This window comes from Salvia hispanica, chromosome 3 (assembly GCF_029641045.1).
Source record: "Salvia hispanica isolate PSC_SH4W2 chromosome 3, Shi_PSC_v1, whole genome shotgun sequence".
Lineage (NCBI taxonomy): Eukaryota > Viridiplantae > Streptophyta > Magnoliopsida > Lamiales > Lamiaceae > Salvia > Salvia hispanica.
The window spans coordinates 27,143,796-27,163,647 of NC_142694.1; the positions used below are offsets into that span (position 1 = coordinate 27,143,796).

A 19,852-nucleotide genomic window follows, 5' to 3' on the forward strand; every position below is an offset into this window, starting at 1 on the left:
TTCATGGGTAAGTCTACTATATATTAGTCATTAGATCCAAAAATAAATCAACATAACTTACTCATTTTATTATCTTATAGCATAAAATTAACGTAAATTAAAACAGATATAATAATATTATCAATTAATTAACATAGAAGTTAGAGAGAATAACTAATAAGTAAAAATTGTACCTTTAGATAATAAAAAGATAAAGAGGCGAGGGCCGAGGTGGCTACGGGTAAAGAGACTACTTCGATTCGAAGAAATAATAGGGTAAGATTGAAAAAAATGTAGGAAGAGATTGAAGAAATCGAGTTGAAGAGAAAATGAAAGAAGTAAAATTAGAGAAGTGAGATTCAGATATGATCTGAAATAATATCCTCATTTTTCCGAGCACCTTGCAAGTGCTAGGAATTTTTCCAAGCACATTCAATTTGTTCTAGGAATTTTCCGAGCACATTAAAGTTGTGCAAGGATATATTTCGAGCACTTTTAGCGCGCTCGCAAAATGTGGGTGGAAAGCATACCTCATGTCAAAGTCGTGACATTGATTTCGAGCACGTAGTAGGTGCTCGAATTTATCCTAGCACGTTCTAATGGTGCTCGGAATATGCTCGCAATTTGCAATAGGTATTCTTAGTACGTTGACCATGTTGGGAATGTGGTAGGATTGTGCACATTTTCTTTAACATTCTGACAACCAAGCTCGTGTGCTAAGTGAACACCCTTTTTTTTAGTGTTTATTAAAAAAATTATGCGAATCTTTGTAAATTTGATAGATTATAGTAGTACTCCATATACGTACAACTTATGTTTTAAACACATGACTTTTAATAATTTGATAAACACAAATAAAATCTGCTGCATTTAAAAATATGAATGGAGGGAGTGATTAATTGCTAACTAATTAGCAATCATAAATTAAGAATAAATTTTAGCCATTAGATTAGAAGATCTAGTGGTTGAAATAATGTCAATGGATTATATTCTAAATTAAATAATTATTAAATAAATTTAAAGGATATTAATGTCAATTCTCTCTCATCAAAATCATCTTAAAATTTTAAATTTATGTAACTCTCTAGATTTAAATTATTTTTTCACAAAAAATATAACAAATTAAAGATAATTTTATAAGGATTCCAACGAGATCTCAATTGCATATGTTCCGATGATGTTCGGGTGATGAAATTTGATAAATTATATTTCACTTTTTCGTACATGTTGATAAGCAGATTTTATCAACAAATTCAAAAAAAAATCTCAATATAGTGTATGCAAAATCTCAATATTATGTAGGTAAAATATCAATAACAGTATGTTGATATAAAAAAACACCCACGAAAATTATTATGATAACATAATGACGATATTACCATTTTGTTGATATTTTGTCTACTATTTATTGATATTTTTTTTATTCAATCTCAACCTTTGATTTTTGGATCAAAGAGCCCATATTCAGTTTCAATTTGGAATTAAGGTGATAAACTCGATAGAAGACGACTATTCAGAAATGCAATTTATATAGTACTATGAGTTAATATTACTCCATCCGTCCCGCTTAAGATGACACGTTTTCCTTTTTAGTTTGTCCCAACTAAGATGACACATTTCCTTTTTTGGAAACTTTCTCTCTCCAATTAATACACCCAACTACTTTTTCTCATTCCTACTAAAATATTTATCTTTCTTTCTCTCTCTATTTTAATAATCACACCCACCATTTCTCTTTTCAATTAAACACTTTAACTAATAACTCTTAAAATCTCGTGCCGGCTAAGAAATGTGTCATTTTAATCGGGATAGAGGGAGTAACATGCAATTCAAATAAAATGAAATTCCTAAAAAAATGCCCAAAAAATGTTGGCCCATAATCACGACAGTCAAGGCCCAATACGACTATATGCCAAATATCCAAAAATAAAGTCCAAAAACTATTCTGAAAATTTTAGATTATACTTGGATCCAGCCCATTGATAAAAGGAGATAATACTCCCCCCGTCCCAAGGAAGATGACCCCTTCCTTGGACGGCACGGGATTTTATGCAACTTTATTTTGTGTGTTGAGAGGAGAGAGTAAAGTAAGAGAGAGAGAATAAAGTGAGACAAAAGTAATTTCATTTTAAGTAATGGGTCATCTTGGTTGGGATAAACTAAAAAGGAAAGTGGATCATCTTCAATGGGACGGAGGGAGTATGAGTTTTCCATCCAACCATTTCAAGCTGCATCGACCCTATCCAAGGAACATCAGAAAGCCCACTCTCAACATTAAAAAGTTCTGCCTCAATTACGAGGGCATAGAGGAGTATGGTAATAGAAGGTATGGACATTTGGCACATGTTTTATATATGCTATAAAATTATAAATTGATCGAATACATACTACCCATTACCAAATTTGCGTCCACACATAGTATATTGTATAAATTGACCAGAAAAATTACCTAGTGCATTAAATAGTATTACAATTTGTAGAAACAAATGAAATACAATAATGCGTGTATGCCATAAATCTCATCCCAGCATCCTGACATGTTTCAAAATCCACCTTGATTGCTTAATTGTCTTTTTCAGATAAATTTTCATAATTGTAAAGAGAGTACATTCGTTTATGAATTACTACTAAAGAAAAAGGATACGACTCATTGTAGGATACCTATATAATCAAATATTGAAGATCATATAACAATAACTCAGTGTTTCAAATCAAATGGCAGCATTTCTCTCCCTAACCCTCCTCTTTCTCCTCATCGCCCACTCCTCGTGTAGCATCATCCACGACGCCTGCAAAGCCTCACGTGACCCTCTCCGATGCCAGGACTGGCTCTCCCTCTCCGGTCACGTGCCTCCCAACGCCACCGCTTTGCAGCTCATCCAATCATCGCTCCAAGCCATCTCCACCGATGTCAAAAAGGGCGGAGCAATGCTCCAAGACATCCTCGCCTCCTCCGCCGGCAACCCCAACCGCACCGCCGCCGCCCAGAGCTGCCTCGAGATGGTGCGTTACGCTGAATACCGAGCCGACCTCGTCGCCCGGGCCCTGCACCGCGGCGAGACCAAGGAGGCGCGCGCCTGGATGAGCGGCTCGCTCGGGTACAAGTACGACTGCTGGTCGGCGCTCAAGTACGTCAACGACACGTCCCAGGTGGTCAAAACGATGTCGTTCTTCGATTCTACCTTGATCTGCTGCAGCAGCGCCACTCTGGCGATGCTGGTCAACTATGATTTGTATGGTGAGAAAACCGGTTCTTGGGGCCCGGTCCGGACCGAGCGGGATGGCTTCTGGGAACCGGTTTCCGGTTCTAAACCCGGTTCCGGTGGTGGCGTGCCGCGGGGGTTGAAGGCTGATGTGGTGGTGTGCAAGGGCGGAGGCAGGTGCGACTACGACACGGTGCAGAATGCGGTCGACAGGGCGCCTTCCGGTTCGGATAAGCGGTTCGTGATTTGGATAAAAACCGGGGTTTATGAGGAGACGGTTTTGGTGGGATTGGATAAGAGGAATGTGTTTTTCTTGGGAGATGGGATGGGCAAAACGGTCATTACCGGGTCGAAAAATGCTGGCCAGCCCGGGATGTCCACATACCGGTCCTTCACTGTTGGTAAGGTTACTTGAATGAAATCTATTGTTTTGTGTATTTGCCTTCAAAAAAAGTAGTGGAATGTGTCATTAATTGAATTGGTTTTCTTTCCCACTCTATAAATCTTCATTTGGATTCCGATATAAAGGAGTATTATTGTTGCATTCCATTTATTGTACTAGTATAAACATTTTTAAATTGCAACCATTCAACCATTAATAAGGCACGATGACTAATTGGCTATAATTCTAATTTTCTTTAATCCAAATATATGATCCATTACTGACTACCAATATATCATGTTATATTTTGAAACCGAATTATTCAAAAATTAGGGTTTATGAAACTTATTCTTGTCTATACAGGAGTTCTTGGAGATGGATTCATGGCAAGTAACATTACCTTCCAAAACACAGCTGGCCCGAAAACTTATCAAGCTGTGGCATTCCGATCCGACAGCGACCGCTCCATCATCGAAAACTGCGAATTCCTCGGCAATCAAGACACTCTCTACGCACACAGCATGCGACAGTACTACAAATCCTGCCGCATCCAAGGGAACGTCGACTTCATCTTCGGTAATGCAGCCGCATTCTTCAAGGACTGCCACATCCTCGTTGCTCCGCGCCAGCAAAAGCCCGAGAAAGGCGAGAAAAATGCTGTCACGGCCCACGGGAGGACGGACCCTGCCCAGTCAATAGGGTTCGTCTTCCAAAATTGTGTGGTCAACGGAACAGAGGCCTACATGGCTCTGTTCCGCAGCAATCCGAAGGTGCACACTAATTTCTTGGGGAGGCCGTGGAAGGCCTACTCGAGGACTGTTTTTATCTCGTGTGATTTGGAAGCTATTGTTACATCAGATGGATGGATGCCGTGGGACGGGGATTCTGGGTTGAAGACTTTGTACTATGGAGAGTACAAGAATGCCGGAGCCGGATCGGGCACGTCGGGAAGAGTACGGTGGAGCAGCCAGATTCCGGCGGAGCATGTTGCGTCTTATTCCGTTGGAAATTTCGTTCAAGGAGATCAGTGGATTCATGGCATATAAGTTCTAACGTGTTGTTCGAACGTTCAAATGTAGGAATAATTGAAAAAATAATTAACATTACTTGGTAATAAGCAGTAAAAACTCTCGGTTATATTGGTTAAATGCACCTGTAAATTGCACCCATCATAATCACCCATGTGTATGCCATCATTTTCATCCTAGTATTTTACTGGCCTGTCTATTTATCAAAAGTTGATTTATGGAAGGATTATTAAATTAATTAATATATTTACTAAAAATTTGATCATTTTCTAAGTATTAATGAAACGATCCTCGTTCTTGATATAAGATCTAACAACGAATCAAACTGATACAGTGAATGAATAAAGCCACAAACGGGATATATGGACCATTTGATAAGTTGTGATATGGAGTATATGAAGCCACAGACGAATATGAAATTCGTTTAATAAGTCAGATAAAGATCTCAGTGAATTGGAAATTTGTATACTAACTCAAGAGAAGTAAAACTCATAAAATATGATTCAAAAATAGGTGTGAAATTCATCCAACATACGGGGGCCTTTTATAAGCGTTAGTTGTGTGTTTGAATTGAAGTTTATCTTTCATCAGATAAGAATACAACCATTTTGTAGTAATGCTTTTCTTGGTTTTTCATTTCTATATATATGTGGTGTTTGAATTGATGCTATATATCTATAGTCCTTAATAATCACATGTTTGGTTTATTAAAGTCACATAATAGTAGGAAATTACAACATTATCCTCTGACTTTTTCTATATTTTCAAGACTGAGGGCTATATTAATAATTTTAGGTAATCTAAGATTGAAATAATGTTGCATGTATTATTATCACTCAATTTTTCATGATAATAAAACACCATTTTCCAGTCTTGATTCAACGGACTCTTCTCCATTGAACGGGCCACATAAAAAATTTAACTAACATATCAAATAGTACTAGATTGAATCATTAAATACACTTTAAATGTGTCTACCTATTCAAACATAATAAAATATAAAGGAAATAGGCTAGTAGAAGATAAACATGAATGAAAACTTTAATTTGGTTGAAGAAAAGACAATTAATACAATTTCACATATCTATGAACTAGGAAACAAATAAATATGGAGTACTAAAACAATTCAGTAGCTTTCAAGATACGTAAATATTGAGATTATTATGAACTCTTGGACTCTTTTATTCACATGTCAGTCTACAGTCTACTTGCTTCGATCTTTGATCCATTCACACGTACATCTTGGATAGCTTAAGGACATCCCTAACCTCGTCCCCAATTTAGGCCTTAAGTCCTCTCCACGTCATTATTTTTCTAAATTTAAGTCCCAGGCCACAATTGCTCTAACCTTGCAGGTCCATCCCAGCCACAACTATTAAATTGCACTATTCACAATTTCAACATATTTTACGCATGAATTAAAAAATGCCGAACAATTAAAACCGGGAAAATTCATTGTTCAGTCGAAAAAAGAAAATTACAAATTCTAGAAAAAAAAAAATTACAAATCCTAGAAAAAAAATTTATTAAGACCTAAAAAATAAAAATTACAAGTCCTAGAAAAATATTGAAATAACATAGAGGATAGAAATGAAGAAATTGGTGGAAAAATGTTGAATAAATTGGTATAAATAGGCAAAAAAATAAAAATAAAAAAATTGGGGGTTTGCAGCCCGTCCCGTCGCGCGTAACCCTGAGCCGGGCCGGACCCCGGGAACGGCCAGGGACGCAACTGCGGCCCCGGGACCGGCCCAGGCTGTGACTCTCCACCGTCTAACCCTGATCCCGGGCTGGGACTCGCGATTTGCGGCCCGACCTCTAGCGTTGGGATGCACTAAACATTCATTGTTAATGGGCCTTTAATAATTATTGAGTTAATTTATTTTGAATTTTGGCTCTGCTTTTAGCGTGACCACTGTAATTTGCTATCCTTAAGCTATATCACCTAAGTAATGAGGAAAAGTTTATTTAATTTGGTGAATCTATTTAATTTTTAAACTTGGTAGTTGCGTCGAATTTTCAAAGGAAATACCCCTCATTTCAGTAATTATTCATTTACTGGATGCATGGACTTAGTAAATAGTTGACTGGAAAGTGTGAAATAGGAATCGGCAATAACTGACAACGAAACATCGGAGTATCAACGTGGCCTCAGCCTCTCGCTCACACGCACTCTGAAGATCTTCAAAGCCACCGATCAACCAAACCTTAAACCTCCTCTCGCTTTGAACATCGAATTTCTCAATTAATTGAAAAGGTGAATGTGTGTTCTTCCTCCCGTCATCTTTCTACTAATTCTCATGTCAATTTTTATATTACTACTAATTAAATTAAGAATTATAATTCCGTTAAAGTAGCCTTCCGCCCAATTATTGATTCGCTGGAATTCATGTGGACCCTTTGATTCTTGCAAATTGTAGTATCTACTTTGCTTTCATGAATAGTGCCATTTTTTCTACTTATAAAAGCAGTCTTTCAACTGCAACCTTTATTCCTTTGTAATTTCATTTTTTTGCATTTTTACCACCAATTCATCTCCAAACATGCCGTCGCTGGATTCCGAATCCAACTATTGTTCTAGAATTTTCCGAGCTTCTTTCAAGTCTCAGGTCTCTGGGATTTCTAGTGATGATAATCAATTCGTTTTGTGTGATAAATTCACGAATTTTGTGCTTCTCGATTCGGGTGGTTTCAATGTTTCTCTTTTTTGCTGTTTGATTGACAAGTAAATCGTTGGCAGATTTTAAGAAAAAAGATGACTAATTTGACTTATGTTTTTCGAATTCAGAGGCGCAATTCCGGTGATAGGTTTTCTCAACTAGATTCTCCTTTGATCGGCTCCAACCCCCACCAGGTCCGGATCTTTTGAATATTGAGGATCTCCTTAGAATATGAATGGCATTCACACTTACTTCAGTTTTATCATTATGTAACTGAAACCTATAAGCAGTTAGCAGTAGTCAACAATGTTATTCTTGCTATACTCACATATCATCATTTTTGGCAGTTTGTCAATGTGTATGTACTAATCAGTAATTAGATATATCTCGAGTTTTATCTCATCGATTGTTGAACAGATTTTTAGTTTTGTTTGCTTTGTCCTCCCTGAGGAGGGTAGCAGTATCACGAATCTCCCCTCGGTTGATGTCGCAAATCAAGGTCAAAGCATGTTTCATCTTTATTGGCAATTATCTAACTATGGCTCAACCTATTGAAGCTATCATTAGAAGTGATATTTACATCATCCCTATTTTAATTGGCACTAAAGCCTGCAGCTCTGATAGGATTAGATCAAGTGCAGTATAATTAGAGTGTTACTGAGGTTTAAGTACAACACCATTAGTCTGTTTACTACTCAATTAAATTGTCATCATGCTAATCTCTAGACCAAAACTAAGGCTAGAATATAGTAACCATTTCAAATAAAGGCATAGAAAATAAATGGAGGTAGATGCTGTACATATTCAAACAAAATATACAACCATATGCACTTATTTCTGATTTCTGAACGAAGACTGCACAGCTGATTCCATCGAACTTTCCATTTATCAATTTTTCTCTTTATGCATTTATATGAAGTGAGTAAATCCATATTTGCCTAAAGTAGATATTTGAAGATGAAGAAAGTTACTTATTTAATTTTTGTTATTTCTCTGAAATGTGAAGTTTCACAGAGGTGTGAAATTGAAGTATGTGTCATATTGTGCAGAGTGAAATGTGGCAAGCGAGGGATGGAGCTCATACCGTGAGGTCTCATGGAGTCAGAGTAGCAAAGATACATATGCATGATTGGCTAATACTTGTGTTGCTTGGTTTTCTTATACTTAGTCTGAATGTCATCCATCCCTTTTATCGCTTTGTTGGGAAGGATATGATGTCCGATCTCAAATATCCTCATAAGAACAACACAGTTCCTTTTTGGGCTGTAGTGGTAAGTTAATACTTTTCCTTAAGAAATCTCGAGTTTTCCTAATAGTTAGCACTGTAAGTTGATTTTCTTGGTTTTTTCTAGCTAGCTGCAGTTCCATTGCCGATTTTCATTTTCCTACTATTCTATCTTCGCCAAAGAGATGTATATGATCTTCATGCTTCCATTCTAGGTATTATGATACTTTCAGATCTCTGGCCTTTGATAGCACATCATATTCTAATATGCAGTAAGGATGACTTGACAATTGTTTGTAAAGTTTAATGCTATTGTCTATGTATAGGACTCCTATTTTCTGACCTCATAACGGGGGTCATAACTGATGCGATAAAAAATGCGGTTGGCCGCCCTCGGCCTGACTTCTTTTGGCGATGCTTTCCAGATGGACAGGATGTACGTGGCCTCAATATTTGATTGTATTTCCTTTTTTCTGGTTAACCTTGTTTCTTTTTTTAAGACATCGATTCACCTAATTAATTTTCAATAGCTCTTCAGGCATACGATCGATGGGGAAATGTAATCTGCCATGGTGACAAACATCTCATAATGCATGGGCATAAGAGTTTTCCCAGTGGGCATACTTCATGTAAGACTGAGATCTCATTCGGACGTCATTATAGTTTTCAATGAAAGAAACTCTCACCTGTTCACCATTTTAAGAATATCTTGTTCTATCAATTAAAAGACTAATCAAACCGACACACAGGGGCATTTGCTGGCTTGGGCTTCTTGTCTCTATATTTATCAGGGAAGATAAAGGTGTTTGATCGCAGAGGCCATGTTGCCAAACTGTGCCTGGTTGTGCTCCCTCTACTCATTGCGTCTCTGGTTGCCGTTTCTCGTGTGGATGACTATCGGCACCACTGGCAGGATGTGTTCGCAGGAGGTTTGATAGGTTGGTCTATTGCAGTTACAGTAACTGATAGCTAAATTGTAAGTTTCCGAAACCAAGTTTAATGGAAGTTTCTCTTGGCAGGTCTAGTAGTTGCTACTGTCTGCTATTTGCAGTTCTTTCCACCTCCATATCATGTCAATGGTATCTTCTAATCTTCCTATATAAATAGTTGTATTCTTTATTACAACTTGGGCGTCTATCAGAGTGCCTCCGGATAGGCTAAAATCGGCCGCTTTAAAATGCAAGAGAAATGTTGTTGAGTTAGATTTGGTTGCTTCCGCGCAGGTTGGATGACTTACGCCTACTTGCGCGTGTTGGAGGAGCTGAGAGCCAATATGGACAATGGTCAGGTCAACGGGCAGGCTGCCGAGGTCGAAATCCAGCCAAATCAAATGAACAACAATTCTGCCAAGGCTGGTACATCCAGCTTGCCAGATGAAGATATCGAATCTGGAAGAAGATAGTTTCAAAGGTTGGCAGTTTAGTGGAGCTAATGTGCATATGAGTTAGGACATTTTTTCTTTCTTGAAGAGAGAAATCTCACTGTAGTTAATGATGTTGGAGCTATTATGATTAGGAATATTTTATGTATAACAAGAATTGTTTCTTCATATGTGCTTATACATTCATGTCACAAAATCCCTTTTTTTGTCAGGTTTATGGATTTGACTTAGAAATAGAGAAATCAATTCCTAATCATTATTGTGCTATCACATAAATGTTTGGATTTCGAATTAAATTTCAATTTCATATCCTTCCAACACCACAGTTTCAATCTATATCTATCAAACGTTATAAAAGCTAGGGGTGGGGAAACGGTTCTCGGTTCTTGGTTAACCGAGAATCGAACCATATTTTTTCGGTTGTCGGTTAGTGTTAGGATTTGGACGGTTCTCGGACCAAGAACCGAAAGGTTAGAACCGAAGAACCGATTAGTAGATTTAATTTTGATTTTATATAGATTCACTTTAATTTCATAAACCCTACAACTTTCAATTTTCAAAGAACAACGCTGCGATAGAAATCAAACTCTATGTCCCTATAATTTGTCAGCATTTCAAACAAGAGAAAACACAAATAATCTCTCTGATTCAATAACCAATCTCATGACAGCTACTTTGTTTATTAAATTTGGAACTTCAACGTATTCGATAATTATGGAACGTTAGCAAATAACTTATAAATCCCATACTTCCGTGAAAAAATTACCGAGTGTTTACAATGAAGTCAATTCAAATAATCTCCCATGCCGACAATGGCGAGGCTGCTGCTTTTTCCTCGCTGCGCTGCTCTCTCTGACGAGGCAATAAGAGGTTGTTGATCTCTCTCACCCCGGCGACGACGAGGCTGCTGTCTAACTCTCCACGCCGCTACTCTCTCCTTCAGTTCCTTTGGTGGAACCGAAGAACCTGTCGGTTAGGACCGATCGGTTCCTCAAGGAACGGTTCATGTATTTGGAAAAAATGAGAGTCGGTTAACCGACTAATCGGTTCAATTCTAATCGAACCGACTGTTTCCCCACCCCTAATAAAAGCATGTATTCTTAAAAATAATAAGCATTTATAGTATCTTTATTTATTTTAGAGTGTATGAATAACATAGTAATTTAGATCGTATATGTATTATGTATTATGTATTTTGTTTATTTTAGCAGTTAAGGCTAGCTTACTAATTTCGTTGGTAATATGCAACACCTAATTTAGATAGTGTTGAAAATGACGAAAACCTTAGTGAAAATACATATGTGTATATGTAGTAGGGACATAGGAATCCAAGTCCAATAAAATGGTGGGTGAGAAATTAAATGGAAAATTGTGTTTAGATATGAAGCAAAGCCCGCCTCAGATTTTCTTGTCTCAAACAAATCACCAACTGCACCTCATACCCATATATGGATGTATACCACCGACTTTATCTTAAATCAATTTTTAAACCTAATGTTTGAATCTGAGATATTTGGCCTCAAATATTAATCATTTTATCACCCGATCAATTCATATTTTCACTTGCACTGAATTGTTATATTTTATTTTAATGTAAGTGGGATGTTTTTTTTATAACTGATCTTGGATAGAACCTCATGGCTTTGATGGTTCTAAGATAATTTCTTAATAATCTTATTATTCTTTATTTTCTTTGCATACAATAACATTCTATAAAAATCTTGAACAAGCCCTCCTGTTACAGTTTGGTACATACGAATATTGCTGTAAAGAAAAATGGAGTACTACTAATAGCTATAGCCTATATGTAATCTTGAGCAAATTTATTAATCAAAATATCAAATCCTTTTAAGGTATAACGTTTAGACTTTTGTCTTTATATTAAATATGTTTATTTGCCATTTATACTAATATGACAATTATTTTTAGTACAGCATTGTCATATAAACTTGTTTTGTTGTCATTGGCACATATGTTTACTCAAAACCATAACGTTTGTAAGACCATCCACAGCGGTAACGTTGTCCGTCCTTGTCGCTGGCAAGGACGCCGCTGCTCACCAATGCACGTTATCCGTCCTTGCCAGCGGCAGGGCGGTGCTGCTTACGTGGCGGGCTGCGATTGGCCAACGGCATAGATATATTTTTTTTAAAAAAATTGAAATTAATTTAAAAAGTTGTTTTTAAATAAAAAAAATATTTTTTCCACTTCCCAATAAATTATATCCATTTTCTACCCACTTTAATTTATTTTTCAATTTTCCCATTTATACGGGTCTCCGAAGAATATTGGGGATAGAGGATTAGTCTTCCACGTGGTATTTTTTAGTCTTTAATTATGTAATTTTTAATTTGTAGGATTTAATTATGTATTTTTTTATTTTCTAGGATTTTAATTATGTATTTTTATTTTTTAGGATTTTAATTATGTAATTTTTATTTTTTAGGATTTAATTATGTAATTTTTATATTTTAATGTATTTTTATATTGTAGAAATATTTTTTGCAATTGAAGTATTTAAATTGAATAATAGAATGGTGGGACCAAGCTTGTCCTTGTGGAAGAGCATGGATGTGAGTGTTGTGCCTCTTGCCTAAGGACAAGGAGTAAAAGTGGGTCCGGGCCCACCTCCGTGCTCTTATTTAAGAGCACGGATGGGGATGCTCTAACTAATTAGAACCAAATATGTATTACTACGTCTTTCATACTCATATCATTCATCTGATTATTTATCATGTACGTACAATTTCTCAACTACAAACTTATAACGTCGTTAGATTTTCTATGAAGTTGACTTTTTTTTATTAAAATAAGAGTGAACTGTCTAATTGGGCTCTAGACTTGTATGCTCTCACTTTTGCGGTGCCTGAACAAAAATAATATCACCAGCGGAACCCGGACTTATAGTTACGCACGTTTGAAGGTTTTTTGCACTTTTTGATATTTTTTCTGGACATTATAACCCTCAAAGGGGTGAAGGGCTAATTCGTCCACACAATATCTTTCTCTGTCCACAAGCTATAAATTGCGACATCTTAATTTCCCAAGATTTGTCAATTGTCATTATTCTTTGAAATACCTTGTCCCCTTTTCACTATATATCAAGTCATCCTTTTCACTATATATCAAGTCATCTTCTTTCTTTTCTTCTTCCCAAGATTGAATTTGTTTTGTGCATCTCTTCCTCCCTCTCTTGTTCTTTTTTTTCGTCTTGGATTTGTATATTTTGGAGTTGTACAACCGCCACCATACAAATGTCGAAGTGGTGCATGAGCTGGTGCTTGAGCTTGTCTTCCCCGTTTTCTCTGCAGAGGCATCTCTTGACGAAAACGAAATGGGGTGTGGATTGTTAGGGAGGGTGAAATGGTTGTAATGGTATAGGCGGTGGAAATGGGTGAAGTGGAAGAGGGGGGCTGTGATTTGAGCTTCCGAAAATGAAATGGTAGGAATGGGAATGTTGTTGTTGGTCAATTTTTTCGTGTTTAGGAAGACAGACGTACACTTCTTTGTCCTATTCTACTGACTATCTGAACATGAATTGATATTAAATCATTTCAAACTTGTCCAAAATCCACTCAAATCTAAATGCAAATGAAAAGGCGACAGACTTGTAGACAAGAAAGATATTGTGCGGACGAATTAGCCTTTCACCCCTTCAATGATTATAATGTCTAGAAAAAGTATCAAAAAGTGCAAAAAACCTTCAAACGTGCATAACTACAAGTCCGAGTACCGCTGATGATATTATTTTTGTTCAGGCACCGCAAAAGTGAGAGTATACAAGTCTAGGGCCCAATTAGGCAGTTCACTCTAAAAATAAAAGGCTCATGTCATGAGTGATGGGCATGAGTTCACAATTGCTATTCAAGCAAACTCCCTTAGTTTTAACAACAAAAGATAATCAACGGGCACCCAAATAGGGGTGGGTAGGTAAGGTATACCTTACCGAAACCACCATACCGTATACCTTACCGTAAATACGGTATGCGAAAAAGTCATACCTTTACCTTACCAAAGTTTTCGGTATACCGAACTTCGGTATACCTTATATTCGGTATGACAAATTTCATACCGATACCGTACCTCATTTTCGGTATACCGTACCGAAGTTCGGTATACCTTATTTTTGCGGTATACCTGACTTTCAACATCAATTAAAATAGAAAATTAGAGTTTTTAAAATATTATTTATAATTTATAATTTTAAAAATAAATTAAATATAATTTATTCATAATTATATTTATATTTCACAATAGATTTATAATTTAAAAATATATAAAATATATTTTATATACAATTGTGTTTATATTATTGTGGCATATACCTTAATTTACGGTATATACCGTAAACTAAGGTATATACCGAATTTCGGTATGCAGCGGTATACCGCGGTATTTGAAAATTCATATCGTTACCTTACCGCAATCTTTCGGTAAGGTATCATACCATACCAAAAGTCACGGTATACCAAAAAAACGGTATTTTCGATATTTTTTCGGTACGATAAGACCGATTTTTCGATATTTCGGTATTTTTCCCCAGCCCTACACCCAAAAGCTAACAAGACCGTTAAATTAAGACAAAAGAAACTAGGAAAAAGCCAACCAAACATCATTATTTATTATCATTAATATCTTATATAGTGATAGAAAGCACTTCTAACTATATTCAGACAAAGTTTTATCTAAAATTCGTTGTTTCAATCCATACCATCAGCTATTTTACCATTATCATTGTCAATATTGTTATCTATAATTCTAGTGTGAAAATCTTGCATAGTATTGCTAAAAGTCATAAACTTCAAGATATAAACTATAACTAATCCTTACATGTCCATTGAGCACACTCATTAAATCTATAACTGCATAACATATGGTTTTTAGTAGTATCACATAAAATATTCATGCATTTTATCCTATAACTTACGTCTAGTACTTAATTATTTATTGTATAGTTATCTTTGATGAGTTGTGCTAAATGAATGATTACACACACATTATTAAAGTACGAAAAAGAAGAACCCCAAAGATTCAAATGAGTAATGTGTCGTCTTATGTGACACTATCATAGTTTGGTGCGTGTCTTACTAATAAATAGACAACCATTTCCAATAAAGATATCATTAGTTTCCCTCTCTGCCTTCCAGTGGCGGGGGGGGGGGGGGCGGTCGCCCCTTCCGTGCGACTAATTTCTTCTTATCTAGACGTAAAATTATCATGTCCGGCCCCTCCGTTTGTCCCGACATCGCCCCAAATATCGAAAAAAATTATCATTTTCGCCCTAAACCAACTTACTAATATATATTTTGCCCCCTCCATTTATTAATCCTGGATCCACCACTGCTGCCTTCGTTCCGTTAGGCATTTTTAATGGGAAAGAGGGGTACGGCACCACGGTCGGGTAGGGGTGCGGGGCGATGACTATGCTCATTTCTCGGGAGTCGTTGCACTGTTAGGGTGAGGAGAAGGGCGGGCGAAAAATTATTATTTTAATTCAAATTTATAACTCAATAAATACAGTTATTTTTAAATCATTTTTAAATTTTCAGAAATTGTAGTTTTGATTAAAAAAAATTAATTGGAGTAGTTTTTTTTTTATTATAGTACTCCTGTTATTTAATTTTTACAAAATTAATTATAATTAAAAAATAAAAATGAAACTTTACTGTACAAGATAAGTTTTCGTTATTTTATTATTCAATCCAAATTTAATACTCTAGAAATGAATTTTTGGAATACAGTGGACTTTTTTATTTGGAAGGTTGAATAATATTTCTGAAACTTAAAGTTAAAATATTGTGAAAATTTTAAATTTATTAAAGGCCATGAACCATTTTCTGCAATGCTCCGTCAATGATTGCACGGTGATTTTTCCGTTTCTTATAATCAATCAATGAAAACTAGTACTCCTTCCGTTCCATAGTAATAGGGGCATTTTTTCATTTCCGTCCGTTTTAAAATAATAGACTCATTTTCCTTTTTAGTAAAAGTCAACACATTTTTCCATACCTACTTTACTCTCTCTTACTTTTTTCTATCTTCATCTCTCTGCCTTTTTCATTTTCCACTTTATTCTGTCTTAACTTAACTCACTTAACACAATTTTTCTTAATCTCCGTGCCGAAAAGTTTTCCTCCAATACTATAGAACGGAGGGAGTACAAATTTTGGAATATTATGTACAATTTTTTTTTGTTCTTTTGGCGTCGTGGATGGAGAAATAAATGAATAATGGAGGAGACTAAATTCGAATAATACTCATAATTCTTCACATAGAACTTTATTTTTGAGATAAAATTATCAAACTTTGAATAATATTATCGAATACACAAAATCCTAGTAATCAAATTTTGGATATATATTAATTCATTCTACGAATATACATGGTATTGTGTATGTATATTTATGGGGAAATCTTATAAAAACACAATACTCCATTATTAAAGGGTGCATCATACATACATAAGTAGATCTCAGTTTACCACCTGAATATTCCCCAATCCCCAAATTGGTTTCTTTTCTATGCAGAAATTCAAGTTCTTAGCAACGCAATGCGCCGTCGCCGGAAGCCCTACCCGGAGCCCGACCACCAGCCCGGTAATCCACCTCCGCCGCCGCACAACCCTCCGTATGCTTCTCAGCCGCAGGCGCTGCGATCCCGATCGCTCGCCGGAGAAGGCCTCCGTCGCCGTCAGCCACAAGCTCAAGGATTTGTTCGTGTCGTCGCCGCCGTCGTTCAGCGAGAGGGCTCCGGAGAGGGTTGGAGGGAGGAGAGGTGGTGGGGCCCGCGCGCTGTCGGTGACGTTTCGGCAACGGTTGTTGAGGAGGGCTTGGCGGCCGGCACTTGTCGCCATACCTGAGTGACCATTTGTTTAATTTCTATGGAAAATTTTTAGTGCTTTTTGCGTTTTATTAATTATTACTCCATGTTTTGAGCGACCATAATTAAATATTTTGACCCTTTCATTTCTTGGAAAAATCGGATTATTGAAATGCTATGCTCTGATTTAAATAATTTTGAAATTGTTTAGATATGTGAAGGTTTAATCCCTGATTCGTCAATAATTTTAAAAACCTTACATAAAAAAAATATTTATAGAGTATAACCAGACTTGGATAAAAGTGAATTCATAATTTGTATTCCCCAGGCTAATTAAAGTTATCACATATTCATACTCCTACATTTGATAATGTTTTGTTTTGGGAGTATGATGTATATTTTCAACCAAATACAAAAACAAATATCTAAATACACATCAACATTATTGCCCAAATTCATTTCAATACCTCAACATCTATTTATTTCAGTTCTTAATTTAATCAGAAGCGAATTCAAATCTGTCTCATACCTCCGTTCTTAATGTGATGGTTGGAGAGACACAACGGAACCTGATTGTTTGTCGGAGTTTCGTGTCGAGGGATTTAGAGGAAGGATAATAGAAGAGTTCTGAAACCTTACTTTCAACACATCACGTCTTCTAGAATGACATCAGGCAGATGGAGAAACAAATGAAGAGTGTTAAATGTGCATTTTTTAGCATTCATCTTGAGCATTGGACAAACCCAAAGATTTTGAGCTTTAAATTAATGTATAGTATTTTTTTAGAGTGTTAAGCATGCTTGCTCTTTTATATTGTGCCTTGGATTCTACTTTGACGTTGCCATTTTTGTGCTAAAAACTTGAACATGATATTATGCCATTCTTTGATTCGCCGGATGATAACATGTATTGAAGAGCATGAGTATCACTCTACTTAGTTAAGTTACATGTCATCATATGTGTATTGATGTACATCTAGCTAAACTATATTAATGATGAGAACAGTCCTTTGTGATAATGATTCTAACATCAAGTGACAGAGAAGTTATTCATTTGGCAAGAATATAGCAAGATTGCAAAAGCATCATTCTTATTGTATTGATTGATAATAAAAAGTTATTTTTAGTAAGCTTTGGGGTTAGTATAGTTTTTCGAGCTCCATACCTTTATTTTTCTAAGTGTCTAGTGGGATATGATGGGGTGGATCAATATTTTTTCTTATTTTGTTTGATCACAATTTAATTTTCGTTTCAATCTCAAATGTTGCCTAGGAGCGTGTTCCCAATTGGGGGAATTATGATTGTTCACCTTCCAATAATTAATTGGAGGAAGCCCTAGAATTGGGCAAAGGCCCGCACTGTTCAAAGAAATGGGCAAGAATTGAAATCTTGGACAATAGGTAATATTTGTTTATGTATTGGGCTCTCTACCAAGAATGAACTTGATTTTACATATTTGTCCCACCTTTCCACCTTATTACCTTCTCTTTCACTCATCATTTGGGGTTAAATTTGTCAACCAATAATTCCATTAGGTCAAAGTCAGCATTTAGGTTACTATTTGGGCGATATTTGAAATCAAATCTTGTACACTGAATAATGGAGCCTTAAATTATATAAGTGCCTAATTCTCCCTCAATTCTTGAAAATGTTAGAATTAGAATTCTTATAAAGTGAACACACCCTAAACCATCACATTCTTTCTGCCAGATAACAACCACATTCTTATTGAAGAGATTTCAAATATACGGACATGCTAGAATTAGATTTGTTGCTAGACAATACAGACTTCGGCAATGACCATTTAGACATGTTTCAAGAAAGTTCCATTTGGATTTCCTAATCTACAAAATGCTCAAACGATTTCTTCTTCCGTTCTTCGAGAAAGTTCCATTTGGACTTCCTAATCTACGAAAATGCTCAAACAATTTCTCGAAACCTACGGTGTGGACATGGATTATAGTGAACCACATTTTTCTGATCTAGAACAGAACTTTTTTGACGACAATATGGTATTCTAGTTTTATCTTCATTTGTTTCATTACATTCTTCCATGTGTTCATTCTCATTTTCAAATTCTCGGCCTCTGCTGAATGATGGGGCATCGCTGAAAATGTACTTGACACAAGCCTTGATACAACTACCACGGCGGAGGAAAAACCAAATGAGTCTTCGTACCCAGAGCATGATCACATCGCCTCAACAAAAAACCTAGGCATAAGCGCAATATCGTCAAGCTGGCCCGATCCTGGGACTCTGACTTGTTATCAAATTGATTTGATATCAATGTGACACCATCTTTGTTATTGCTACATTTATTCTATATTTTGTTATCTAATTTTCTTATGCGCTAACTATCTATTTCATGTGTTCCACGTTGAGGTCAGCAATCTGTGTCTATAATTTAGATTAAGTGTAAAAGTTATATCTAAAATCAACTTTCAATGTGATTTCGCTTTTTTATTCCTATTATAACAAATTATTGTCCGTGATTTGTTTGTGAGATTAGGTAGGGAATGTGCATAGCCACAGATGATAGATGGCACATTGGTAGTGGGTTTCCCTTCTAACTTGGGAAATGATCAAACAATTTTATCGTCTCTTTAATATGATACTCTCTCTAAAGTTCCGATTTACTATTTTTGAATGTCTCACTTTAGGAGTTCCGGTTAAATTATTTCATAAATGGTATTAGAGTTCCGGTTGAAATATTCCATAAATGGTATTAAGGCCCCACATTCCACTTAACTTTTTTTCACTCACATTTTATTATAAAACTAATATAAAAAAATATGACTCACATTTCAGTATATATTTTTTACCAACTTTTCTTTACCTTTCTTAAAATTCGTGTCGAACTCAAGTATGATACCTAAAGTGGAACGGAGGGAGTAGTTATTAGTGTTTAGAACATTAGCTTAATAGTTTTGTTCGCATAAATTTAAAGTAGCACATATTTTAAATATGCCTACATTTAATATGAGTCAGAGTCGCCTTCAAAGACACATTCTAAATTAATTTTTGATGGAAAGCAATTAATGAAAATATTTAATTTTATTTTCTTCCTTTCGTTAGATATATCAACACACTTGACGTAGTAAAACATTTCCCCTCTATCAAAATTTTTTTGTAATTAACATACTTCTGTGGATGTAATTCGAATTTTTTTGCTACTA

At 35.9% G+C, this 19,852-nt stretch overlaps 3 protein-coding genes across 6 annotated transcripts; all 3 read left to right on the plus strand.

Moving 5' to 3' along the window:
* The first annotated feature begins 2,694 nt into the window (after positions 1 to 2,694).
* LOC125209640 (putative pectinesterase/pectinesterase inhibitor 51) lies at positions 2,695 to 4,699 on the plus strand. The gene is made up of 2 exons (XM_048109227.2): positions 2,695 to 3,583; positions 3,928 to 4,699. Exons 1-2 carry the CDS (start codon positions 2,695 to 2,697, stop codon positions 4,608 to 4,610), a joined length of 1,572 nt encoding a protein of 523 aa, XP_047965184.1. The 3' UTR covers positions 4,611 to 4,699.
* A 2,019-nt stretch (positions 4,700 to 6,718) lies between these two features.
* LOC125210664 (putative lipid phosphate phosphatase 3, chloroplastic) lies at positions 6,719 to 10,054 on the plus strand. 4 transcript variants are annotated; one of them, XM_048110225.2, is made up of 9 exons: positions 6,719 to 6,849; positions 7,381 to 7,446; positions 8,302 to 8,523; positions 8,605 to 8,692; positions 8,804 to 8,913; positions 9,016 to 9,106; positions 9,227 to 9,415; positions 9,497 to 9,556; positions 9,701 to 10,054. In XM_048110225.2, exons 3-9 carry the CDS (start codon positions 8,308 to 8,310, stop codon positions 9,877 to 9,879), a joined length of 933 nt encoding a protein of 310 aa, XP_047966182.1. In that variant the 5' UTR covers positions 6,719 to 6,849; positions 7,381 to 7,446; positions 8,302 to 8,307; the 3' UTR covers positions 9,880 to 10,054. The 4 variants fall into 4 exon arrangements, with proteins under 4 accessions (XP_047966182.1, XP_047966179.1, XP_047966180.1 ...); XM_048110222.2 differs by lacking the exon at positions 6,719 to 6,849 and adding an exon at positions 6,977 to 7,201; XM_048110223.2 differs by lacking the exon at positions 6,719 to 6,849 and adding an exon at positions 7,082 to 7,277.
* Positions 10,055 to 16,268: 6,214 nt separating this feature from the next.
* On the plus strand, positions 16,269 to 16,850 carry LOC148930476 (50S ribosomal-like protein). The gene has a single exon (XM_089067894.1). It carries the CDS (start codon positions 16,380 to 16,382, stop codon positions 16,719 to 16,721), a length of 342 nt encoding a protein of 113 aa, XP_088924020.1. The 5' UTR covers positions 16,269 to 16,379; the 3' UTR covers positions 16,722 to 16,850.
* Positions 16,851 to 19,852: the final 3,002 nt, after the last annotated feature.